Source organism: Ursus maritimus, unplaced genomic scaffold (assembly GCF_017311325.1).
Source record: "Ursus maritimus isolate PB19 unplaced genomic scaffold, ASM1731132v1 scaffold_20, whole genome shotgun sequence".
Classification (NCBI taxonomy): Eukaryota; Metazoa; Chordata; class Mammalia; order Carnivora; family Ursidae; genus Ursus; species Ursus maritimus.
In genome coordinates, this window is record NW_024424453.1 from 20,042,214 (window position 1) to 20,070,158 (window position 27,945).

General features: G+C 37.8%; 1 protein-coding gene across 4 annotated transcripts in view; it reads left to right on the forward strand.

The window, feature by feature from the left end:
* Window positions 1-27,945, forward strand: part of SLC9A9 (solute carrier family 9 member A9) — a 550,759-nt gene that overhangs the window by 311,717 nt on the left and 211,097 nt on the right. For all 4 annotated transcript variants that reach the window (XR_572657.2, XM_008707677.2, XM_008707671.2 and 1 more), the window contains exons 10-11: window positions 9,151-9,264; window positions 10,852-10,963. Coding sequence is in view for 3 of the 4 variants with exons in the window: in XM_008707677.2 (XP_008705899.2) it covers window positions 9,151-9,264; window positions 10,852-10,963 (226 nt within the window). In the remaining variant the exon portion in view is untranslated. The remainder of the gene's footprint in view (window positions 1-9,150; window positions 9,265-10,851; window positions 10,964-27,945) is intronic.

The following is a 27,945-nucleotide window of genomic DNA, read 5'->3' on the forward strand; positions in this document are numbered from 1 at the left end:
GAGGGTTGGGTAGCAGCCAGGAGTGCATAGGGAGCCCAAGAATTCTCAAAGAAATACAGGACAAAGTAGAAGCTCTCAAACACCTAAGTGGCATACTTCCTCTACTTCAGATACTGTATAGTCCTAAATTGTAAAGTCCTAAACTTGAACTTGAAGCCTACCTCCTGCAGGTGAGTTAGAGAAAGAATACCCACGTGTGTGAAGTTTCTTTTATTTTAAACACACACACACACACACACACACACATATATATGTATATAATCTGTATGCATAATAATACACATAAAACCATATATAATCATAATGATGGTTCTATAGAGCATAGTACAAAGCATTTCTCTAGGATTGGAAAGTTTTGTCTTAACTTTACAAATGCAAGGCAGAAGTTTTGTTTTCACTTTTTGCTTTTTGGAGGGGAGGGTTGTTCTAGGTGACTGGGTGGTAGTAGACATTGGGAGAACATAAGTATCCACCACCTCAAGTATCCATCACCTCAAGCACCACCTGTTGCTTCCACTAGTTGGATACAAAGAAATTTACCTTTCAGCTTTCTTTACTTGAAAAAAAATGTGGTCAGAGTCACAGATACCTTCCTGCCAACCCCACAGCTGCTCTGATGATCAAACAAAATATATGTATTAAAAATATCCTTTGTAAATTCTAAAGCCTTATAAATATTCACCAATCTATTGTTAACAAGCATCTTGCTGCCCCCAAAACTGAATCTCATATAATGGAGAGATAGTCTCATCTGGCAAAAATAATTTGGGCCTTAAACAAAACCCAAGACAGCTCAGTTCTTTCCTTTATTGTGTTTTATGTTGGCAAGTGCATTAATACCATTGAGTGCAGTTTCCCAAAATGTAAAATGGAAATAAAATTATCAGTTTATGAGTTTAGTTATAGTTGTCACTATAACATAAATTGTTAAAAAATTTTAAAGTAAAAGCCTTTAACACATTCCTTAGCATAATTTAAATCCTAAAAAATATTAGTTCCGTTAGTATTATTACTATTTTAGGAGTAGTAATACTGCTATTATTACAATGTCCTAAATTTAGAAGAATCTCAAAGGATTGCAGTTGTACCTACATGTAATTATAAATCTACAGCTTCAAAAGAGAGGCTGCAGTCTAGGAACCATGACCATGACTGGCAATAAAGCTTTTAGATCATTTACATCCTTGCTGTAAAGTTCACAGGTCTTCAGTACAATTCATCTCTTATGCTACCTCTAAAGCCCATAGGAATTATTGGATTTACCATGAACAAATTTCCTCAGGACTGGGACTAAGCAAATATTAGAATTGCAGAAGCAAAAGTTACAATTCCAGTAAAATATATTGTAATGTTTGTTTGCAAATCCCCCAATACAGGAATAAAAATTATTCATTTATACCCCAGCTTGTTCAAAATATAGATATACTCAATAGTATATAAAAAATGAAATCTGAGATATTCTTTGAAGAAATCTTCCGGTTAGGAAGAAAAACAAATTTTAAAACAAACAAAAAAATTAATCCTGGATCAAAATTACGGAGAAAATAAAAGGGCATTTTTAGTTCTTCCTTTCCTTTCCTTTTTATTACACTTTTGTAGGTTCTTTCACCTCACAATTAAAATGGATTTCAGTGTATTACTTGGACGAGTAGATGAAAGTCAGTAGGTTGTGTCAAACTGTACTATGCCAAATAAAAGCTGTGCTGAGGAATCCATGTGAATTTAATTGGTTTTAGTGAAGCAGGGTACAACATAATGAACTGCTGTAATATTTCTCTATATGGTAAAGTTTCATTCTTTTACTAATAGGAGAAAGAAGCCAATCAGCATTAGTGATGTGATTTTATAAAATAGATACGATTTTTTTTTTACTTTCTAGTAAGTACAGTAAATAACTTATACTAAAAAAAATATAACATCTAGTAAGTCTTCAGAGAACATGGTTTACTGAGTTGTTTAAACTTTATTTAAGTTGTTTAATTAACATATGAATGGTTACCATGAACTCTCAGAGTTTTTAAACACTGATTGTCCTCTTCTGTAGTTTAAGTATTTCCCTAGTCTTCTTTGCACTATTAACTTGCTTTTTATTTTCCTGAATAAAAGCTTTGCTAAGCAGAGATTACTTAAGTTGGGTTCTCTCCAAAGGCTCACAAACCCAGAATTAATGGAAATAAAACAAATGTTGATTACTGTACTGGATAAATAAAATGTTGAGTCAAGTTTTTTTTCATTGATCCTGAGTGAGGATGAAGTAGATGTGAGATAATTTATAGTGAATACTGATCCTGAATCCACTAGTTTGACATTTGTTGTTGTTGTTGTTATTATTATTATTATTATTATTGGTTTGGAAGTGGAGGTTTGAGGTTTGTTTGTTTGTTCCAAAACTGACCAATAAATCTATTCCCTCAGTAATTAACTACTCTGGGTCAGATTCAGGCAATGCCTTCCTGTTGGTCAAATTAGATGCTTCTGTCAGAGTGAACTTAATGTAGATTCTCCTTTTGAAACATGTCTTCAGGAGATTTTTGCACGTGAAACAAAATTGAATTCACCCACACATTTTCATTAAGTGCTCCAAGAAGGAAATTATGAAGCCTGTTCATTCAGAGGAATGTTGTCACATGATATAAATAGACAAAGGAGTGCTAATCAGTGCTGCTGCCTTGCTATGAAGGGAACCTTTTTTAAAATGCTAATAACCATCTACAATTTAGAATAAGTGAGTCTATCAGATTGTCAACGGTTTTTAAAAATTGATAAAAACGACTTTTGGCAAGCATGTGGGGAAAGGGCACCCTCTGCACCATTATTAGAGATGCAAATTGGCATATTCTTTCTGAAGGGCAGACTGGTAGTATGTTGAAAAAGAAAAATTAATGTATACCCTTTGACAGAAGTAGCTCATGTCTAGGAATTACCTAAGGAGTAATCACTCAATTGAGGAGAGGTGTTTGTATAAAGGTGCTTAATGCAGCATTGTTTAAAAGGGAACAATCTAGAAACAACCAAATGTCCAATTATGGGTACGTGAAATAAAATTCAGTAGGAAAATACAAAGGGATATTTTGCTGCCATTAAAAATTGTTTAGTAGATCCAAGTTTATTGCCATGGAAAGAGATTTATGAAATATTATTAAGTTAATTAATTTCATAAAAAATATGGTCAGATTTATATAACATTATGCATGTTGTCTATACATCTACAGATCTATGAAAAAGAAATTACTGAAAAAGTAATTCCCCAAAAAGATAAGTGTTTTTATCATTGAGGTTTGTATTTTTCCTCACTCAAAAATAATTTTAAACAAAATAAGAAAAATATTAGAAATGTGCAAGAATGCTCAATAACCTCCCCAAAATAAAAAGATGAAAGTTTGAGAAAGGCTTGAAAAAGAAAACATTTGGAAAACTTTTTATTCAACTTTAAAATTCTTGTTCTAACTTAATCTAGTTTTATAAACTATGAAATTAATACAAGTTCATGGCAAATAATGACACAATGTCAATATCCATAAGGTGAAGTAAAAGTTATGTGTATATGGACTTATTCATACACAACAAATCCTTTATTTCTTTAACTCACTTTTTATGATTTAACCATGATCTTGGCTATCTTTCTATATCAGCATGTATAGAACATCATAAAATTTATTCTATTATATGAATGTACATAATTTATTCAACCATTTCTTATATTATAGATATTTGTTTCCAGGCTTTGGCTAATATAAATACACTATAAAATTTCCTGATTGAAAAATCATATACAAAATTACTAGTAGTTTCTTGAATACATTCATAAATAGGTTCTGTTTTTGTATTTAAATTATCAATTCTTCTGGAATTTATTTGGCTATAAGGAGTGAGTTAGGAATCCATCTTTAGTTTTGATTATTTTTTTCCAAATCAGTCAAATTTTTCTACAGTCTTTCTCAACAATCTATATTTTCCCCCAATGATATTATAAAATTGTCATTTTCTCTAAATTGATATACATATATTCTGTGTGTTACAAAATAAAATACCATAAAACTTTGGGTAGGAAATTGAAAAAATGATATTATTCACCTAAAAAAATAAACATGCAAGAAGAGCTTGCTATGCGGGATCACTGATGTCAAAACAGCTGTCCTTTAGAAAGTAGCCAGAAAAGTTAGATAAAGAAAGCAGAAAAGCAGGTGTTCAAAAGAATTGACAAGTACCACATCATCCAGGACTTGAAAGGCCAAGATACCAAATAAAAGCAAAGTAAACTAAAGTATGTTGAAGACAAGAAATAATAAAAATAATAGAGAAATAAATGAAATGGGTAGGGGAAAATAGAATACAGAAAAATCAACAAAGCCAAATTTCTTCTTGGAAGCATTCATGAAATTGATAACTCTCTAACAAGATTTATCAGGAAGAAAAGACACAAGTTATCAGTATTGGGGGGAAAGACATAACTACAGACATGTTTGAAGATATTACAAACAACTGTATCCTAGTACATGTGAAAATTTAGATGTAACGGCAAACACAACTCACTGAAACTAATACAGAAATAAATAGAAAATCTAAATAGAAATAAATAGAAAATCTATTATCTATTAGAATAATTGTATCTGTAGTTAAACATCTTCCAACAAAGAAAACTCCAAGCCCAGAATTCTTCTAAGTGTTTAAAAGAAGAGAACAGAAACGTGTTTTATCAAACTTCAGTAACTTTAATAATACAACCTGGTAAAGACTATGCAAAAAAGGAGCATTATAAGATAGTCTTTTGTGATATAGACACAAAAATCTTAATATTAGCAAATTTATTCTAGTGGTGTATAAAAAAGGATAATGCATCATGACCAAGTCGAGTTTATTGCAGGACTGCAAGATTGTTTTAGCATTTGGAAATCAATTAATGTAATTAAGTACCTTAAAGCAATGAAAGAAAAAAATACCATATGATCATCTTAATAGGTAAAAAAAAAAAAGCATTTGATAAGAATAAACACATGCTTGTTTTCTTAAAATATCTATTCCTAGTAGATTAGGAATAGAAGGAACTTATTTAATCTGTTTAAGGAGTTTCTATGAAGTTAGTAGAGAAATATTGAAAATTTTTCCTTTAAGACTAGGAATAAGACAAAGATGCCCCATCACCACTTTTATTCCACACTGCACTAGACATGTATTACCTAACAAGTGTAATCAGGCAAGAAAAAAAGAAGCAAAATGTATAATGAATGGAAAGGAAAAAACAAAATATCCTTATTTGAAAACAACATGATTGTGAAAATCCAAAAGAATCTACCAATAAACTATGAGAATTATTGAATAAATTTAGTAAGACCCTGAATATAAGATCAATAAAAAATTGATTGTATAATAGGTGTATCTAGCAACAATTAGAAAATGAACTTTGAAAAGGGTACCATTTACAAAAGTAACAAAAAAACAGCAAATATCTAGGAATAAATCTAAACAAAAATATGCAAAATCTTTATGCAAAAAATACAAAGAGAAATTAAAGAAAACCAAAATCTTTAATAAGGATATGTGATGTTCACGGATTCAAATTTCAATATTGTAAAAACATGCATTCTATCCAAATTTCTCTATAAATTTAATGCAGCTCCAACTAAAATGCCAGTGATTTATTTTTGTGGAAAAGGACAAGTTGATCCCTAATAAGTTCTAATGGCAATGTGAGGAGGCAAAGAGTTAATTAAAAAAAAAAAAAGGCAACAAAACCAGGTGTTGACAAGAATGCGAGCCAGCAAGGACTGCTGATGGAGTGCAAGTTGGAGCTACCAACTTGGAAAACTGCTTGGCACTATGTCCCGACGATTCCACAGAAATATAGACACATATATACAGCAGCAAAATTCATCATAGCCCCAAAATGGAAACAACCCACATGTTTACCAGTAGTAGAATGAATAAATAAATGGTGATATATTCGTATAATTTTAAAAAACGAACTACTTCTATACACAACAATATGAAGAATCTCACAAACATAATGTTGAGTAAAAGATGACGAATACAAAGGAGAATATATTGTCTGATTCCATTCTTATTTAACTGAAGGAAAGGTAATTTGTGATGATGGAAGAGCTAATAGCAGTGCATTGAGGTGTGGAAGTATAGTGGGAAGGGGAACGAGAGTAATTCTGGGATGCTGGTAATATCCTCTTGTTTAATCTGAAATTGTAAACATATGATTTATACATTTTTCTAAGCAACTAAGCATAAAAAACCATTTTTTTTAACATGCAAAAATAGAAAGACTCAGAAGAAGGTAGAGTATGGAAAAAATCTAAATCCATAGAATATTATAATATATTATGGATCTACATTATTTACAAAGACATGGTAATTGGTAGAGGAATAGATAACAATAGAAACAAACAACAGGTCCAGAAATGGACCTAAATGGAAAATGGAACTTCTGTGCAATGTGTATATAAACAGTTACTTGTAATTTTGGCCAGTGCTAGATTTTGATAACCTGAGTGACTACAAGTTAAAATCCTGAGTATTCCAAAGGAAACAAATCTCTAAACAAATATTTGATACCATGGGTCTCCATGTAAAATGTATAGGACAAAATCCCATCACATCTCAACAACCAATAGAAAAAGAAAAAAAAAATTTCCCTTTAATGTGAGGAATAGATTGAAAGGGGGGGTGGAATTAGGGGTGGGGGTGGACAGGGGCAACTGACTGCTGCTATCTGAAGAAAGTCAAAAAGTTGATCCCTTACCCTTTTTGTTATGACCCATATTGAGCCAGGGAGGTGTTTTTTGTTTTGTTTTATTTTGTTTTGTTTTGTTTTTTGTTAAACTGGTACAGGACTGGGAAGGAATATATATCATTTTAAGTGATAGAAACCTCACCTCGGAAAAAAAAGTGATTTCTTGGTCTTTTTAATTCAATAGTCTGAGGGTAGATTTTCTTTGGGGGAGGCTGAGTACAGATTAAGCAGTGTCGTCAGGACATGGCTTCCCTTTCAGGCAGCTATTTCCTCTGTGATCACAAGATGGCTAGCAGCAGCTCCTTAGTCTGCATCCTACTTTCTCACACTGTGAAAAGTCTTTGTCCCAGCATTTCCTGCCAGGTCTCATTGTATTTCTTTGGGTCTGAATGCACCTCACCCATTTCTGAACCAAACAGGCTGGCTAGAGAAGTGCATTGATTTGAGTGGTTTAGTCCTAAATCATATATTCCAGATCTGAGCTATAGAGGTTTCAACGTGTGAGCTGAGAGTGGGGAAGAAGGCGAGCCCCAGAGGGAAAGTGGAGTGTGACCATCAAGGAGAGGCTAAATGGATCCTAGATGGCAAAATGTTCCCTCTACAGTACTTGGGATGGGGGATAGGAGAAGAGGCTCTATGAATTTAATCTTGCATGTGTTTGTTAATGTTAAAAATTGGGTAGCTGCACCATAGCTGAACGTTTGTGCCCCTCCCTCGACCAAACTCATATGTTGAAGTCCTAACCTCCAATGTGGTGGTATGTAGAGGTAGGGCTCTGGGGAGCTGATTAGGTAATGAGGGTGGAGGCTTCATGAATGGAATTAGTGCCCTTACAAAAGAGACATGGGAGAGAGCTCTCTGCCATGTGAGGATACAGCGAGCAGGCTGCTGTTAGCAAACCAGGAAGAGGATTCTCACCAGAACTTAACTGGCTGACATGACCTTTTGATCTTGGACTTTTCAGCTTCCAGAACTATGGGAAATAAATCTCAGTGGTTTTAAACAGCCAGTCTATAGTATTTTGTTATGGCAGGCTGAACGGATTAAGACAGTAGCCAAATCTCACTTTTTGAAAAAATAAAGATATGAGAAGGTAGCAAAGTGTTCCCCATCCCCTATATTTTCTCCCATGTTCTCAAGTTTTTGTGGTTATTTGGGTGTTTGTTAAGATGAGCTGGTCTAGAATGTGAAACAAGTCCTCAGGATAATTGATGATCGCTGCCACTGCAGAAAGACCGTCTTGTACCACAGGAGCTGTGTCTTTTTTAAACCTTTATTTCTATTACTGGCTTTAAATAATGTTTCTGACAAGATTCTGCTTTTCTTCCTGTCAACTGCCGGTAAGCAGGTATTGGGCATTATTTGTGAGGCTGTAAATACATTACATGAAAAAATAATGAGTCCTTAAAAAGTCAAGAGAAATGCCTCCAGAGACGTTTACCTAACATGGTGATTTATGTAGGGCTGAGAATGAAGTTTCAGAAACTTCCAAATGAAAATTCTGGAACATAAACTAAAGCCTCTTCCAAATGTGTGTTTGTTGTAGCCCCTGGACACATTTCCCTTTTACTTCTAATCTGGAAGTTAGAGAACGTTTTTCATGCTCAACTTAAATTGTTTAGTTAATGATCTAAGAATAACTCTTGGGAGCATCCCTCTGCATAGCATGTTATTACTCCATTCCTCTGACTGAATTTGATGTATCTATTGTGTTCTCATTGCATAAACTGATCCCTGGGATTAATCATTTTCTTTTTACCAGCTAGAAATTGTAGACATTTAATGGATATACCTACATCAGTCAATTTAATGAGTCTCATTGTCTGGGGTTTGAAATATACTGATCATTCTAATGTTGAAATATAATTGACATTCATTCTTATTCCAAGTTTCCGAGTTTTCAAAGTTTGTCCCTTCTGCCTGTCTGAGGAAGGTAATTTAGCTAAAACTTTTTTTGAAAAGTTTTCAGAGCCTAGGAACTCAAGGGCATCTACTGAGTAATGTCAGAAGAAGCTAACCAATCTTTGCATCCTTTCCTATGCTACACCTTAAGCAATCACATAGATTTCTATAAACAAGGAATTTTCTATCATCCTAGTAGGAATTGTTCCATGGAGGATCGTGCTGGCTAATATACCCAGGTATATTTCTAGCAGCCTTGCAGCCGGAAAGGAAGATGGGATGTTGACATGGCTGCCACATCTGTCACTGGGTGGAGAGCCAGGGTAGAGTCAGAGGACGTTGACAGGGTAGCCAGGGGCCCTGTACCCTTCCAGAAACAGAGCACAAGGCCAATGTGTGGCCTTCCCAAAACCAAGAGGACTATCCACTTACCAAAACAGTTACAAGATATGAAGCGGATTCAAACCTGAGTCATAATTAATGGGTTTTGGTTTCTGTTTTGTTTTCAGTTGTTTGAATTTATGAACTTCTTGGCTGAAAATGTCATCTTCTGTTACATGGGCCTGGCGCTGTTCACGTTCCAGAATCATATCTTTAATGCTCTTTTTATACTCGGAGCCTTTGTATCCTTTGAAATACAGAACATGGAGTGATGAGGCAAAAGAGCAAACTACTAACTTTTACTGATTATTCTGTTAAATGGTTAAAGTAATTTCCTCAAGTTTATTGCAAGTCTCAAATTCATGGCAGATAAGTAATTTCTAGTAGGAGGGAAAAGATCCTAAGAAATTGGGACCTTTATTAAATGCTTCTATTTCAAGATAAGAAATTTGTAAAATACTGAGAGAAATAAAGGGGGAAAACTGAAGGAGAAGAGAATACCCAAAAAATGAATATTCAAAATATATTTATTTCCTGAATATTCAAAGTATGTTTTTAAACTATGAATCATTTACATAAAAATATATCAGTCCATTCTTTACAGAGAAAAATACTTAATCTGCATTAGAGTGTATCCAAATATAGCCAGGATTATTAAGCTTTAGAAATATTTTCATCACAAGATGGTAAAATCTCTTTTCCAGTGAGGACTTTGAAAATAAGATACACAGAGTAAAGATCAGATGAAATTAGCATTATAGATGTGATTTCAATGTCCTATGTAAGTGTACGTGTGAGTTTAATAAGATCACGCTTTCTTTTAAGTAAAATAACAGATAAAATCTAGACCTCCCTTCTAAAGCAGAGGACTTTTGTAGCTCTAGGCCTGGGGTGAGAGCATTCCCCAGTAGCAATGGTTGTCTATTTGATGAGACACTGAGCTGTTAGGGATGACCCAAGGACAGTCAGCAACTTTCGTCATTTGGAAGATGGGCAGATGCCCCATCAGATCATAGGCATGTGATCCTGACAGCCAGGAGAGCTGACCCTTCTTCTGTAAGCCCTGTTCCGGTAAGCACCTGCATTTGCCTACTGTCTTCTTTTCACTGAACACTCCCAATCTCATCCAAAACCTACATCTTAGATGGAAGCTCCCTCTTCCCACATAACTCCATCCCATATGAGGACAAACTAGAATCTACAGACTCTCAGGGACGAAGTCCTGGGTGATGAAAGGAGAGAGATGACTACCACCAGTACTTTTGGAGATTTTAACCTGTAAAGCTTGGACTTCAGCAAAATTCTTCCTAAAGAAAGAGTTGTATTATACATTTAGACAGGCAATTCCTGTCAAAATTAAATCCACTAAGAGAAAAAGTAAGTGAAGCTTGCCAGAGTCAGGGAGTATAAACTGATGGATAGTAAGATGGCAATCATGAGCAGAAGTACATTTATCCTTTCTAAAGTGCTGCTTGAGAAGATAATGCTCCAGCTCTGCCTCACATTTTGCAGCAGAGTTGAGCAAAGAGTCGGTCATCAGCAACATAAATGTGCTGAGAAAATTTACAGTGATTGAAATGGTATGGGGTTAACAATTCTAAACCAAGTAGATATTCAAAGAAAAGCAGAGTTCTCTGCTATTTCTGGAAAGAAATTGACATTTAAAGATGAATTTTGGAAGCAAGTTGGACATACACGTATTGACATATTTATCCCCATTTTCTGGGACATAAAATAGAGAAGCTTGAGAACGTAATAGTTAAAGCTCAAGGACTCGCAGCCTCATTGCAGCAACATTTTCCTCAATGTTTCCCTGTGCTTATCTGTAGCTCGCAATTTTTGTTGCCAGAGCCTGCAACATATATCCCCTCTCCTTCCTTCTGAATCTGGGCCGGAAACAGAAGATCCCCTGGAATTTTCAACACATGATGATGTTTTCAGGTATGTGAACTATGTTATATGCTAGTGCTCCTCTTGTCTCACACTTTTACAGCACATAGAAAGACAGAGATCTCCTGGTCCTCTTACCCCATTGCATCCACTACTCTTTACCCTGTCACACCTAAAACCATGCTGATACCCTAAGTTCTGAGCAACAGTGGGATTTCTTTCCAAAAGGAAAATGAAACGAAAGGGAATTTTGTTGGAAAATACGGTATCTGCCAGAAACTGGCCCAGAATAGGTATTTGACTTTCCCCCGACCAATTCCAGATCAATTTTCATATCAGGGAATTTGCACAGTCATTTCACAAATTGTGTACTTGAAGGTAAATAATGTATAAATGGTGCGATCTTTGTCCAATCTTAAAATCCCTGTTCCTTTCCTATGCAAAACTCCAGGAACTTCCTGTAGTTAATACAAACGTGAATCAAATCTAAGTATGCTTAGTTATTAGTTGAGAAAACAAGTATTAATTGCATACTCACCTAATGCCAAGAGCAGTGCTAAACACTGGTGGATGTAACTGACAAATTCTCTGCTCTCAAAAAGCTTATGTTGTACTTGTTTAAACCATACCTGAAGGCTCCTTTTTCCAAAAGAAAATAAGCCAAATGAATTTTCTGACCCTGAACTACTCTGGGAATTGTGATTTCTTTCTGTTCAATCAATTTTCCTACCATCAGTCTTTCCTTATTCAGGGACCTTTTTCCTTACATGCCTTCTATGTATGAATACACTTATATTACACCCAGGGGCAGTTCATGGGAATATACATGAGAGTATAAAAAGCAAACAAACACTCTCAGAATAGAGCAAGCAAATACAATTTGGGGCATACAGGGGGATGTGGAAAAACTGAAGAAACTAACACTTATTGAATATCTAATATTTGCCACTCACTATAGATCAATTCTATGAAGCAGATATTGAACCATTTTTTAGATGGAGAAATTTCAGGGAACTGAAATTCCTGAAGTGGTTCAGGAATTCCTGAAGGGGAGAAGAGACTCCACTTCAAACCCACCCAAACGTCCAATATCCATAGTTTCAGAAGTAGTACTAGGAGTGAAAGGCTTGTTTCACCTTCCATTCCATTCTAGCCCGTTTTACACAGTGAAGGGTTGGTATTTCCCAGGTTGAGAATGAGCTATTTAATCAAGTATAAAAAATGGAGATCCAGAGTTTAAAATGCCCTTCTGTAGGTTTCTGACAGTGTTTCCCTCCATTTCCAGATACACTAGAATGAAAGAAAGAGTCATAAAGAGAATAAGTTGAACTAGTAGGTGATCTTTGACTTAGAACAGCAATTAACTTTGGAAATGAGTTGACGTCTATTATGGGAAAACAAAAGGCAAGTTTGATCACTTATAAATAGGAAGTCAGCCCTGGGATGCACTTTAGCAACTCATTTCTAGAAGCTAGAAAGCACTTTTCCTTCCTTCCCATCAAAACAGTAGTTTTACGCTGGAGAATAAATACTCTGGCTTATTTTTAAGACTTAAGTATTATATTTTAAACAATGCTTTATTTTACAAAAATCACTTTAAGAAAGGTGTGAGGTTTTGAATAGCCATGTTGGAATATGAAGTGTCTGCCCAAATGGCCACCTGGCTTGGTGGTTTCTCCGGGATCTGGCACCTTCTATGTTTGCTTAGCTGTAGGGTTAGAACTGTGCTAAAAACTGAGGCCAGCAATATAGTATATACAGCCAAGGGATGAGGAGACCCAGAATTTGATGATATCTTAATGATATTCTAAAGCAGGGAGTCAGCAAACTATGACCTTTGAACCAAATATAGCCCACACCAACTATGTAAATAAAGTTGAAATATAGCTATACCCTTTTGTTTACATATTGTCTTGTCTGTTTTTGCATTACAAAAGCAGAGTTGAGTTGTTTCGACAGAAATCACATGGCCCACAAAACCTTACTATCTGGCCTTGTTCTAAAGCATCTTCATCCTCTAGAGGGAAAACAATAACCCCATCACATTAAGGGAGTTGATATTATTAGTTTAATTCAGGAGAATGCCAGTCAGTTAGTTCACATCATCAAAAAGACGATCATGCCAAATTTTCAGGACACCTACTACTATCTATGATTATAATCCAGAGAATGACACCCGTTGTCTTCCACATTGAGTGTCCATGTCATCTGTCAGACATCAGTCACTCACTGTTAGCAGTTCAGTAGCTTTACCTCAAGAGTTGCAGTCATCTTGGGCCAAAGTGGGCTTCTTTCTATAGATTTGCCAAGATTTTTGTTTTGTATGCTTTTCTCATTGAAGTGAACCTGAACAAAAAAGGGATTGGGTTACTTCTATTTTTAATGCCATCTTAATTACAAATTAATAATATTGATGATATTCCCTGGTATGGTGGAAAGAACATTGGATTTTCCACTAAAAATCTATCTTCTTAGCTTGAAAATGAGGAAATTGTAATGTTACGTGGTTATACAATGGAACCATAGATGCTCAGCTCAAAAGTCACTCCAACCTTTCTAAGACCTTTTATGAGCAATGTTTTATGAGCTCAGATCCATAGCAACGTAGGATAGGCATTATTAGTCTCTTTCTGCAGATTGAAGACAGCCAGAATTAGGGAGACATGGAGAGATTAGGTATCTTGCTCACAATCTTACAACCAATTAGAGATGAAAATGAGACTTGAACCCTAGCCTCTTGACTTTGAATTTAGAGCCTTCTCACCTGCCTGACCCTACTTCAGATTTATCCTCAAGGTCATGAGAATAAAAGTTAAATCAAAACTATACACTTCCTAACATAGGCCAACCCCAATATGTATAACATGTCTCTCACGCAAACCTGATCCTCGTCTATTTCACAACAAATCAAACATGTGGGTGACACTCCTCCCACATCAGTTCAATTTCTACACTGCACCTACTGACCCCCATCAGAGTATAGGAAGCATCAGGTGAGTTCATCACGTACAGTGCAGCATTTTTCTTCAAAAAAGAATGCTCTAGACTCTGCTTTGATTTTCTGCATGAATTCTGTCATGTTCTACTTTACTCAGGATCTAAAGTTTTAAATGTAATTGCCAGGAAATAAAGAATTTAAAATATCAACTTAACGTAACAATAGCCAGAGAGAAGGTAAAGAAGTAGATCACATAACACACTGTCTGGCATTTTCTGGGTATATGACAACAACACCTGTGGAAACCAGAAGAGAAAAACAGTCCCTTTAAAAAATATTTGCCTTTAGGGAGCCTGGGCGGCTCAGCCAGTTAAGCTTCTGACTCTTGATCTTAGCTGAGGTGTTGATCTCAAGGTTGTGAGTTCAAGCCCCACAGTTCAAGCCCCACAGTTCAAGCTGAGTGTGGAGCCCATTTAAATTTTTTTTTTAAATATTTGCTTTAGAATATGGCCTAGTGTTCTAGAAATGCCTAGAGTATTTCTGGTTATCCAATAAGAAGTATGACTTTCAGTAGCCCACTGGCAGAATCTGGTTGTCCATGCTTCAATAATGCATTTATATGGAGCCTTTCTTTACATAGCTCAAAACATTTTCAGAGTCCTTTGGAGATGGTGAACAATGACTCTTTATCTAAAATGGGAGTGTGTAGCTAATAAGATCCAACAGTACATTAAAAGGATTATTTACTACAACCAAGTGGGATTTATTCCTGGGCTGCAGGGGTGGTTCGATATCCACAAATCAACCAACATGATACACCACGTTAGTGAAAGAAAGGATAAGAACCATATGATCCTCTCAATAGATGCAGAAAAGGCATTTGACAAAATACAGCATCTTTTCTTGATAAAAAAAAAAAACCCTCCAAAATGTAGGTATAAAGGGAACATATCTCAGCATTATAGAAGCCGTATATGAAAGACCAACAGAGAATATCGTCCTCAATGGGGAAAAACTGAGCTTTTCCCCTAAGGTCAGGAACACAACAGGGATGTCCACTCTCACCATTGTTGTTCAACATAGTACTACAGGTCCTAGCCTCAGCAATCAGACAACAAAAAGAATGAAAATGCATACAAATCAGAAAAGACCAAGTCAAACTTTCACTCTTCACAGATGACATGATACTGTATGTAGAAAATCCATAAGACTCCACCAAAATTTACTAGAACTGTTACAGGAATTCAGCAAAGTCACAACATATAAAATCAATGCACAGAACTCTGTTGCATTTCTATACACTAACAATGAAACAGCAGAAAGAGAAATCAAGGAATCAATCTTGTTTATAATTGCACCAAAACCCATAAGATACCAAGGAATAAACCTAACAAAGAGATAAAAGGTCTGTACTCTGAAAACTATAGAACACTTATGAAAGAAACGAGGAGGACAGAAAGTAATGGAAAAACATTCCCTGCTCATAGATTGGAAGAAAAAATATTGTTAAAATGTCTATGCACCCAAAGCAATGTATACACTCAATGTAATCCCTATCAAAATACAATCGGCATTTTTCACAGAGCTGGAACAAACAATTCCAAAATTTGTATGGAACTACAAAAGACCCCAAATGGTCAAAGCAATGTTGAAAAAGAAAACCAAAGCTGGAGGCATCACAGTTCTGGACTTCAAGCTGTATTACAAAGCTGTAATCACCAAGACAGTATGGTACTGGCACAAAAACAGACACATAGATCAATGGAACAGAAGAGAAAACCCAGAAATGGACCCACAACTATATGGTCAACTAATCTTTGACAAAGCAGGAAAGAATATCCAAGAGACTGTTGAAGACAGTCTTTTCAACAAATGGTGTTGGGAAAATCGGACATCCACATGCAGAAGAATGAAACTGGACCGCTGTCTTACACCATACCCAAAAATAAATTTAAAATGGATGGAAGACCAAATATAATCCTAGAGGAGAACACAGGCAGCAACTTCTTTAACCTTGGCCATGACAACTTCTTGTTAGACAAGTGAAACAAAATGAAAATTTCATCAAAATGAAAACTTCTGCAGAGCAAAGGAAACAGTCAACAAAACTAAAAGGCAGCCACAGAATGGGAGAAGATATTCACAAATGACATATCAGATAAAAGGGCCAAAATCCAAAATCTATAAAGAACTTTTCAAATTCCATACCTAAAACACAAATAATCGAGGTAAGAAATGAGCAGAAGACAATAAACAGACATTTCTCCAAAGAAGACATACAAATGGCTAACAGACACATGAAAAAATGGTCAACATTACTCATCAAGAGGGAATTACAAATGAAAACCACAATGAGATACCACCTCATACCAGTCAGAATGGCTAAAATTAACAACTCAGGAAACAACAGATGTTGGCGAGGATGCAAAGAATGGGAAACCCTCTTACACTGTTGGTGAGAATGTGAACTAGTGAAGCCACTCTGGAAAACAGTATGGAGGTTCCTCAAAAAGTTAAAAATAGAGCTACCCTATGACCCAGCAATTACACTACGAGGTATTTATCCAAAGGATACAAAAATAGTGATTCAAAGGGGCACCTGCCCAATGTTTATAGCAGCAATGTCCACAATAGCCAAACTATGGAAAGAGCCCAGATGTCCATCAACAGATGAATGGATAAAGAAGATGTGGTGTATATATTCAATATATATAATGTGTATATACACACACACATACACACACACACACACACACACACACACACACACACAATGGACTATTACTCAGCCATCAAAAAGAATGAAATCTTGTCATTTGCAACTATGTGGATGGAACTAGAGGGTATTATGCTAAGTGAAATAAGTCAGTCAGAGAAAGACATGTGACATATGATTTCACTCCTACATGGAATTTAAGAAACAAAATGGATGAACATAGGGGAAGGGAAGAAAAAATAAAATAAGACAAAAACAGGGAGGAAAACCATAAGAGACTCTTAACTATAATAAACTGAGGGTTGCTGGAGGGGAGGTGGGTAAGGGGAGTAATTGGGTGATGAGCATTAAGGAGGGCACTTGATGTAATGAGTACTGGGTGTTATATGCAACTGATGAATCACTAAATTCTACCGCTAAGACTAACAATACACTATATGTTAACTAAGTTGAATTTAAATTAAAAATTTTAAAATAAAATAAAATAAAATGGGAGTATGACCTTACTTACATATTTACTCATTCACAGTCTTCCAGCTATTCATTTGGTGGGCATTCATTGATACAAGCTTTGGGTAGGCATTTAGGAGAACAGAGACAAAGATATTGGCCTTGCCTTAAGAGGCTTACAGCCTAGAGAGAGCTTGGCTTTGTGTGGCTAAATTTGGTTCACTAAGACAGTGTCCCTCAGGTGGTTCAAAGTCCAGTCAAATAAGAACTAGAACTTTCTGTCTTAGTCAATTACATCTACCATTTAATAAATCCTTTTCCATCATCTTTACCCTCACCTTATTCATATCCTATTGGCACTGGGCAGAACAGTTAGCAATGCCTGCCAAACAGAAGTGGATGCACTTGTAAAGCTAATGAAGCTTAAGCCTCAGTCTTCCTCATTCACAGGGGCCCCTTCCAAGATCCCTGGAGGGGCCCTACGAGTGTGTTCTGGTGATGTGTAAAGTTGGTAAAAGATATTCTTTGTATTATTTTTCCTAAAGAGGTGCCCAAGGTATATAAATTTCACCTCGAGGTGAAAGTTTACCAAGTGATCCAGCTGTTTATCACTCATCTCCTGGCAGTGAGTGGGGCCTGTAGTGAGCCTTGAAATAAGGGCTTGGAGCTGAGTAGATAATGTTTTTGAGTAAAGCTGACATTGTTCATGGATGACTCCGCTACCACTGCTGCCACCAGCTTCCCCCGCCTCCACCTTTTGACACCAGAGCCAATTAAACCTAGTGAAGCAACTGTCAGAACCCAGATTGAGTTTCTCACCTAGCACAGACCTTACCCAATTTATTTTGTATAGACTAGTAATCTACACACACAAAGCCTTGGAACCTGAAAATGAGGAATGGTCTCAAGGTCAGCACTGTTCTCCCTGCCTTGCAAAGCTTTCAATAATGCAAATTCTCTTTTTGGTAGCTAGGTTGCAGTTTAGAGTCAATTGGGGGAAGTTTACCCTGAGACATTTTTAAGGCCTTCTTTAAATTCAAGGCCTGGAGTTCGGAACTGCCTTGGTGTATCGTGTGACACCCAGCACAAAGGGCTTAAGAGGAACGCTAAGCTCCCCTGAAACTGTTCCTGTTGCCCTCGAGCATAGCCCCAGTTAATGCCAGGAGTGAGCTGCCCCGCCCCAGCTCTCAGTTCCCTTGAAACCAAAGAGGCAGAGTTCTGTGGTTTAAATTAAAGGAGGAGATGTGCTTTGCACAAATTAGCTTTCCTATTGATGTGGTGCATATTACAAAGATCAGGCCTCTTGTTTTAATTCAAATCCATGTGCTGCAATTTTTATTTAATTTAAAACTAAATAAGAGCCGGGAGTTGCTGGAAGGAAGGGAAATGCCAAGCCCAATTGAGCCCTGGCAGCCTTCCTGAAACCACTGTGACTGGGAGACTATGTCCTGCTGGGCTACAGAGCCTCTGTGCAGCGCTGCTGTGCTGATCTGAACAGGAGGGAGGCCTAGAAGTGCTTGGGCAGGTTGAAGGAGGCTGGCAACATGTCAGAGAACATGCTTCTCCAATTTGTCCATTTCTGCTGTGTTTGGAAGAGACATTAAAACCCTGATGTGTACTATTGCATAAACTAGGAAGAGTTTTAACCAGGAAAATGTGACCACAGTGTACAGATATAATATAAAACTTCATGAGCTCATGTTGCCATGAAGACAACAGCACCAATGTCTCCAGGCTTTGCTGCTAATGTTGCTCATTCAGTTGTCCACCAGCACTCATTCTTAGCCTTCAAATAGCTGCCAGCCTCAAAGGATTGAGAAAAAGTCATGAAAGAAAAACTTAAATCAAGAAAAATGTTCCAGTAGCATTCATTTTTCCCGCTTAGTGGTGAAAAGACTGCCACTTATTCAAGTGTTAGGGAACACTGTGTTCTGCAGCTCACAGAACAGCGGTATTCTATGGAAGGACAACTCAGGAACCACTGTCGAGGTAGGAGACCACCTTTCTCTGTGTATTTTGGTGATCCACCAGTCACGCCGTGGTCAAAGCCAATTTGAGACTGACTCAAAAGTGGCCTTACCCAGCTGACTTACCAATTGCAGCCAGGAAGAAAACTAGAGAAATTCACAAAGTCATTGTGAAGAGCGAAAGTCATTGTGTCATCAATGCCTAGGAATCTGTCTAGTACTGCCCAAGCTAATGGAACTCCAGTAAGCTACCAGGACTGCCCCACAACAACTACCAGCCATCATGTAAAGGGACACTTCCATGCTTTCCTGATCTTTGATAACCAAAAGTGTGCTCGTTGAACCAGCAGCTTTAGCGTCACTTGAGAGCTTAGAAATACTGAATCCAAACCTGCCTTTTACTAAATCTCCAGGTAATTCATGTGCACATGGAAGTTTGAGAAGCATATCCCAGAACATAATCACAATTCACAGTTTTCTGTTCTGAACCTCTTTCTTCAATCTATTCTTCCTACCTAATTCCTTTTTGCCTTACACCCTCTTAGGTGCCAGTCTTGCTTGTTGTTCTTCCATTTGCCATCTGATCAGCATAACAAAGTTTACCCAGTTTTTAAATTCCTTCCAGTTCCTTGACCTTGCTGAAGTCTTTCCCCCTATTCACTCAGGCTCTCCGTCTGGCCAAAACCCTGGCCACACAGACCCACCTTCACTCTTTTATTCAACTAATTCCTTTTTCTCTTTCTATCTCAGCTTAGACATCACTTTCTATAGGAAGCCTTGGTAACTCAGGTCTGGGTTGTCCCTCTCATCTGTTTCCGTAGCACCTAATACTTCTCTCCTAGTACCCATCACATCCTGTGAATTTTGGCTTGCCTGCCTGCATTCCCTTCTAGACTGGGAGCTTTGTAAGCCCAAATGCTGATATGCTTGGTTTGCTCCATACCTCAGCACTCAGCACATTAGGTGAAACTGAGTATCCTTCCACAAGTAATTAGGGGATGGTAAGCAAATGAATGAACAACCTACAACATTTTCTACCCAACTAAAATTATACATTTCACTAAAATGACCACTTAAGGACTATCTATTCCTGTTCTGTCAGCCCTGGGAACTTCTAAACCCAGAATTGGTCCCATAGACACCTCTCAGACCAAGCCTTCCTGGTTCCACAGATGAGAGCAAGCAACAATAATTTTAAGGAAAGAGACCAACAAATAAAACCTCTCATTTTTTAAATGAAAGAAAATATTTTTCACCTACTCACTTCTGGCTAAAAAACCCTTCCTTGACTCTTGATAACAGTAAACGTTGTTAATACTTTACGAAAGTACCATTTGGATCTGAGAGTATTTTTCGAATCTCTGTTTGCTTTATGTTGGAGGAATGTGTTTGTTTTTCAATGAAAAATCTAAGATCTCATTAAAAGCTCTGAGACTTTTACAACAGTCAGGTGATTTGAATCAAGATTGGGCTAACTCTAACATCAGCTTGGAAAAGATTTCTTTAAATGTATATACAAAGGTTATTTGAGAGTCTGAGCCCTCTAAGCAACAGGCTCTTTCTTACCTTTCTTCTTCCCTTGTTCATAATTCCAGAGAGAGACAGCCTGGATGATGTCATGTTGTCAATCATTCCTTGTCAGGCCTACCCCTTTGCAGTCCCCTCACCCAGAGTCCAGTATTCCCACACCCTCTCATACTATATATCCTTCCTGCTCTGGGCACATCTTGTGCAATTAATTAGGTCACTGTCTCTTCCTTACCAGTACAAGGCCGCTAACTAGCTAATGCAGCACAGGCTCGGAAGGTTTTCTTCATTAGAGGAGATGAATTTCCACTGAGCCCTCATCTCTCATTGTGGCCTGGGGTAGGCATTAGTGAGCAAAGTAGACAACTGGAGTAGATCTTCTGAGATCTTCAAATGGGACAGAGTTAACTAACTTATGCAGGAAATGTATCAAGCAGTCACAGAAAAAGTCTCCTTAAATGATGAATAACCATGAGCACCATTGCTGTGACAAAGTAGACAGGCATAGTAGGCCCATATGAATTGAAGATCCCATTAAGTCTTCATAGTGTCAAGTGCTGAGAAAAATGTATGTGGTTATGATAAATTCAGAACATCTGAGAACTAGCTTAGACCTGTGGTCAGCCCCATAGAATTGTTTTCTCCTATTATTAGGTCAAAACATTACCAATCTTCACTTTGCTCCAAAATAAAATTATAATAAAAATTATTCGTTCTTGCATTTTTAAGCAACAAATTAGATTCTGCTATTTGGCACACCACAATATTTTCTAAATATGAACTACTGTTTTGGTGAAGTGCAATGAGCTCAGGCTTTCAAACTGGCTCAGCCACATGGAGCTATGTGAATAGCCCTCCCCAAATCTCAGCTCCCTTGACTGTAAAATGGAAATAATCATACTTACCTTAGATGGTCAGTGTTGAAAACCACTAGAAAATACATATAAAATGCCTGGCACCGGACTGCACCTGGGAAACACTCAATAGGTGGAAGTTTCTATCACTTTCTTTAACCACCACAGATGAGACAGCTATTAGTGTTTCATAGAGACATGATTCATATAAACTCACTGCTTTCCGGAAAACCTCCTATCAGAGACTGAGGTTTTCATTCCAAAAAAAGGGGTTTGACTATCAAATCACTGCCAAGGACACTCTCTGAGGCCGGTGTGGAAATGTTAGTGACATGCATATAGAAAACAAGACCCAAAGCTTCATTTAAGGACAACCATTGGCATTCTATTCTTCATTCTAGCAGTGACTCACTCCTGACACTAAATACATAAATCAAATGTTATAACTCAAAGTACCAGTTTTTGTGAGGAAAATATATTGGAGCCCCCTCTGGACAAATTGACCCATGCAAAATGTCACAATCAACTTAGACATTTATTGAGTGTGAGAAAGTGGCAAGATCTTGTAGACAACCCAATCATCCTATCTAGTGAGACAGTAAAGCCAACAAGAGCCTGCCAGCCTCTGAAAGACCCTGAGTAATGAAAGGAGACAATCCAGAATGCTTGTCACCTCTCCCTGTTTCTTTTTTTTTTTTCTTTTTAAGATTTTATTTATTTATTTGACAAAGAGAGACAGAGAACAAGCAGGGGGAGCGGCAGGCAGAGGGAGAGGGTGAAGCAGGCTCTCTGCTGACCAGATACCCCAATGTGGGGCTTGATACCAGGACTCTGAGATCAAGACCTGAGCTGAAGGCAGATGCTTCACCGACTGAGCCACCCAGGCGCCCCCCACCTCTTCCTGTTTCAAGGATAAGTCCTAGGACACAGGAAAGGAAATAATTTTATCATTTAATTCAGAAACTTTCTGTGTACATTTCAGTTTTCTCAGGATGTCCAGAATGTCAGAGATATCACAAATATCTGATTGATAATTTTTGCCAAATTAACCTGTCCATTGAGGCAAACAATTGGACTACATTATTTTTCCCCATTTTCTTTCTGAATTTGCTTACTACCTGCTTGCTTGTTTTGGCATTATGTAGACATAACTCTAGAAAACTATCAACACACATGAACAGAGTTCAAAAAAATGAATCTGTCTATGCCATGCACCAATCCCTCCCATTCTGCCTTCAGGTTCTGTGGATAGAGTTCAAAAGAAGTCAATCTTATTGACTCAAGTAAGCTATATGTGCAAATGAGCAAGAAGCAGTTACTTTTTAAAATGCCTGTGCTAAATTTCCACACAGCCATTAAGTAATTCAGGAATTTTCAGCATTAGTTCTGATGTACTGGGGAGGTGCAAATGCTATTCAGGCAACGGGGTCCTTCACAGACAGACCAAACCTCTGAATAGGGCTGGGTCTCAGCCCCACTGCCCAGCCTCCCCCTGATTTTGCCTGGAAGGCTCTTTCTTCCAAAAGCACCAGGAACTATTTTAGAGACCCATGGTCCCACATGAGGAAAGAAGTAGACACCAGGACAGGTGCCCTGCCTATGAATGACAGCCCTGCCCTCCTTTATAGGATCCTCCGTGCCACTCACCAGCCACTTCCCTTAGTGACTGAAGAGTGTCACTGGACTTTCCTGGAGTTATTTTTTAAATTCTACAAGTAAACATAAGAGCATGCATGTTAACAAGTATTTTTAAATGCATGCTCTTTAGGATGATTGTGTGCTATCCTTTCTCAACAGATTTCTTCCTTCTGATTGTTTTCAATTGTATTTTTCCTGGCAGGAAGCTAATTTCAGCTGTAGGAGGAAATGGGAGTTTTGACTGGAGAGTCTAAAACAGGTCACTTTAGATTAGGATGGGCTGATGCTGAGAAAGGGAGAAGAAGGAAGGAAGGAAGGAAGGAAGGAAGGAAGGAAGGAAGGAAGGAAGGAAGGAAGGAAGGAAGGAAGGAAGGAAGGAAGGGGAGCTAGAGATGGTACAGAAAGAGTAGGGTAGGGGGAGCAAAAGGCAAAATATCTGTTTCAAAATGTTTCCTCTGACTGATTTGCCTAGGAGAGGGGAAGAAAATTTTCTTCTTTGCACTTTTCCTTTAAACTCAAACTGAAGATAACCGTGATTTTTTTTTTAAATCTTTGTTTTGGGTTAAATATTCAATAGGGGGAATGAAACAGATTGAAGAACCAGCCATAGCATTTACTATTTAACCTTGACTACTCCATCCCTCTCAGCCCCTATTTTCTTTCCTGTTAAAAAAAGTATTCTGTGATTCTACAGGGACATGGAGGGGAGAGAGAGCTGGGGTAGGTAGATGTAGAGAGCTTTAGGATAAGCACAGAAACTCCCATAATTCAGTGGTTGAACCACAGCAGTAAAATCCTCTCTGACTCATATTAACATGGAAGCAGGGGGAAATATGGTTCTCCTCTAGATGGGTGATTCAGATATCACCAGACTCTTTCCATATTGTGGCATCAGGTCCCTAAGTCAAGGGTTGTACAAGTGTGGTCCCTGGACGAATGGTATCGCTCCATCTGGGAATTTAAAAAGTGAATTCTTGGGCCCACCACAGACCCACTTAATTAGGCACGCTGGGGCTGAAGCTTAGCAATCTGAGGTTGAACAAGTCCTCCAACTGATTCTGATGTAGCTCAAGCGTGGGAAACACTGCTACAGGGACTCGGTGAGATTTATAACCAGCCAGTGGAAGGGGAAAGAGAGACTGGGGTAGCACAGCTGCTTCTTAAAAGCTTTGGCCCAGGAATGACGTCATTTCTGCTTTCATTTCACTAGTAAGAAGTAGCCATCTGCCTATACCTCGCGGCAAGAGATGCTAAGAATGTAGTTTATGCAGTTACAGCAACATACTATGGATGATAAGTATAGGTTACGGTAGACAGATAGCCATCTTTGTCAAAATAGCCCTCCTCAATAGGAACATTATCACCATTTATAACATTGCTCCTATGGGAAAAAGCAATCCAGTGTCACACTAGGGTTTCTCAACCCCAGCAACTATTGACATTTGGGGCCAGATAATTCCTTTGGGGGTGGGGGGCTGTCTTGTACTTTGTAGAATGTTTAGCAGTACCCCAGTCTCTACCCACAAGATTAAGAGGAGTGTCCCCTGCCCACTGTAGACAAACACAGATGTCTCCAGACATTGTCAAATATTCCCACAGGGACAAAATCACCCAACTTGAAAACCACTGGTTTAAACAGAAAACTCATAAGTTGACTTTTGCAATGCAACCTGGCCATAAGTTGGGTACTACTCATCAAATACTGACTTTCTTCTGATCTCTGTTAGCCTTTCTTTTGAAACTCTCTGTTGACGATTTCAGCTAGTGGCAAGGATTATTCCACAGTTTACTACCACATGCACCTTACCTACATAAAATTAAACTTCCAAAGCCAGAGGCATCTATGCATGTTGACTCAGAGCTGTGACAGAGCTAATCCTATTTACAATACCCTTCCTGGCTGCCCAAAGCATCCAAAAACAAACTTCATTTTATGCAAAAATATAGCAAAGTTATGTTACATTCCTTCTCAGTGGCTTTAAGTTTAAATGATTCAAGTTCAGGAAGAGAGATGAAGGAAAGAAAGTTCTGCTTGTCTAATACAGACTTAGTTTCCCAAAAAACTCAATTTATTTTTGAATGCAGAAGACTTTTCCACTGAAACAATCTGTTGGCATCACTTCCATGTGATAAAATGATGTTGAACTGAAAATGGAACCATGTAGCAAGGTTGTACTCCCCTGGAAAATGTATTTTGAAACCAGACTGACATTTTTGCTGAAAGTAGTTACCCTTTGCAAGGTCATAGGACTTCAGCAAGGGTAAAAGCAATACATAATTCAATTGTAGATCCAGCTAGGGTTTGATTTATCAGATTGATGATGAGAATGTGTTAAATCTTGTAATCAACTCCCTCACAGTACTTGAAAGGGAAAAAAGGATTGCAATTGGTTATATCCCAAATGGAAAGAAAGTCAGCAAAATAATTCACCTAAAAGACATTTCTTTTAAGGAATGGGTCAGTTTCTCAGGGACATTTCTGCATCCCTGTCCATCTACTGCTCATTATCCTTTGGGTTCCAGTTGTGTTTCAAATGCAAAATACGACATTTCCCTCATCCATTCATTCATGTATTCATCCAATACAATATGGAGTGCCTACTTTCCAGGAGTAGCACTGGATATGCTCTCACCGACCTTGCTTTCTTGTGAAAGGACACAGATCTTAAAGATTAAAAAATAAACATCATAATTCCAGATATTGGTAAGTGCGGTAAAAGACATGCAAAGAAGACCTACCTGAAAGTGGAGGGCACTTAGAGGGCATGGTCAGAGCAGTCTTTCTGAGGACTGAGAGGAGGAGGAACAGCTAAGGGGCAGTCCGGGAAGAGTGGAGGTAGGAGGAGCAGCAAATGCAGAGGCCTTGAGGCAAGAACCAACTTGGTTTAAAATAAACTTTATCTTCCTACACTCTCAAGCTCCAAACTTCCCTCTCATCTTTCCACTCTCTCCAGTAAAAAGACTCTAACCTCTCCACTGAACTCCAGACTCTTAGATCTAACAACCTACTCAATCTCTTCATTTGGATGACCAATAGGCATCTTGGATTTCACATGGCCAGATCACAATCCTTGATCTCCCCCCATATACCAAACATGCTCTTCCCACAGTTTTCCCCAGTTCTTCCAGTGGCTTAGGCCTTAAGCTCTTGGAGTTCTCTCTTCTTTTTATACCCTTCATCCAACTCATCAGCAAATACTATCAACCTTTGACACTATTCCAGCATCTACAATGCTACCATTCTAGTCTGATTCTCTTTTACTTCTTACCCAGACTAATGTAGCAGCCTCCTTCACTGATCTCCTACCTCCAGCCTGGAAATCAGTTTTTTATAGCAGAGCCAGAGTGATGCTTTTAAGTATAGAGTAGATCATATCACTACCCTGCCAAAAACCTTCCCAAAGTTTTTCATCTCGAAATAAAATTTAAAAGCCTTGCTATTCAAGAGTCCAACATGAACTGGCTCTGTTACCTCATTGGCACTATCTCCTCCCATTCCCTGCCCCCTGCCACATTCATTCCATTCCAGCCATGCCAGCCCCTTTGCTGCTACTTGAACATATCAGACATATCCTTACCTCAGGGACTTTGCACCTACTGTTCCAGAAGGCTGGAATGCTTTTCTTCCAGATACCCACATGCTCTTTCTTCATTCTATTAGAATCTCTGCCTAAATGCCACCTAGCCAGAGTGGCTTTCCTAACCACCCTAAACAGCCCCACTGTTTAGGTCAGAGGTCAGAAACCTCTGCAGTTGTTCAATTTAAAAACATTTACTGAGTTTCATGTTTCAGGTACTACAAGTGTAAGGAAGATATAATTTCAACCTTTAAAATATTAAGAATTGAGGGTAAATAACAGATGAAATTAAACTACTGATTCATTTCAGAATATCATTTACTGATGCAAGTGACATGACAACATGTTTTATGGGATTTCTAAGAAAGAAAGAACAATGTGGACTGGAGTATTCTGGGAAAACTTCAAGGAGGTGGAATATAGGCAGAAAGAAGTGAAAGGGGTTAACAGTGGGGTCATGGCACAGAGGTAAGGACAGCAAATATTTATGGAAGAGGGAAGACCATCTTGTTGGTATGAAAAGTTGGTGAAGAAGAGGAGGTAAATGGGAAAAGTGGGGTGAGGTTCTGAATGAAAGGTTTCTAAGGGCTGTGGGAAGCTATTTATAGCTGCTGGGTCAGATAAAAGCTAGGTTTTGAGGAAACTGTTCAGAGGAATATGGATAGTCTGAAAAGGAGAGGATGAAGGCTGTGAGGCCAAAGTACCAGAGTGTTGGCCAGCAGCATAATCAGGGTGTAATGTAATGGGCCTTGAACCAAGGCAGAACAGTGAGAAGTGAGAGAAGCCTGAGCCATCATGTAACCCATTCTCTGCTGAATCCAAATCTCTAGAGTCAGGACACTAGCATCAATAGCTACAAATATTTTTAAATTCCAAACTGATTCTGATATGTACTTCTAGTTAAAGACCATAAGTCTAATCTTAAAACCTCCGTCTAGATATGAGACAACACAGATCCAGATAAGGCAACCTGTTTATGATTATGCAACCTATTAGGAGCAGGCCTGAGAACAGATCTCTGGTCCCTTGACTCTCAATATAAGGCTTAAAGAGACTCAATAAATAATAAAAGGGCAGAAGCTGAACTTGCAGAAACAATTACTCAACCATTTCATTGAACTAGAAGGTATCAATCGTTTTTCTATATGTAATCAGGAACAGAAGAATTGGAACATTCATGCATTCATTGATCAACAAATATTTATTGAGCACCTATTATGTGGTTGGCATTGCTATAAGTGTTGTGGATAAGCAGCAACTAGCCAATTGCAATGTAATGAATGTATTATGTCATAAGTCCCCTGATAAGGCAAGCATAGGTTGTGCTAGGCATATAAATTAGCCCAACCCAAGCCCAGACCTCGG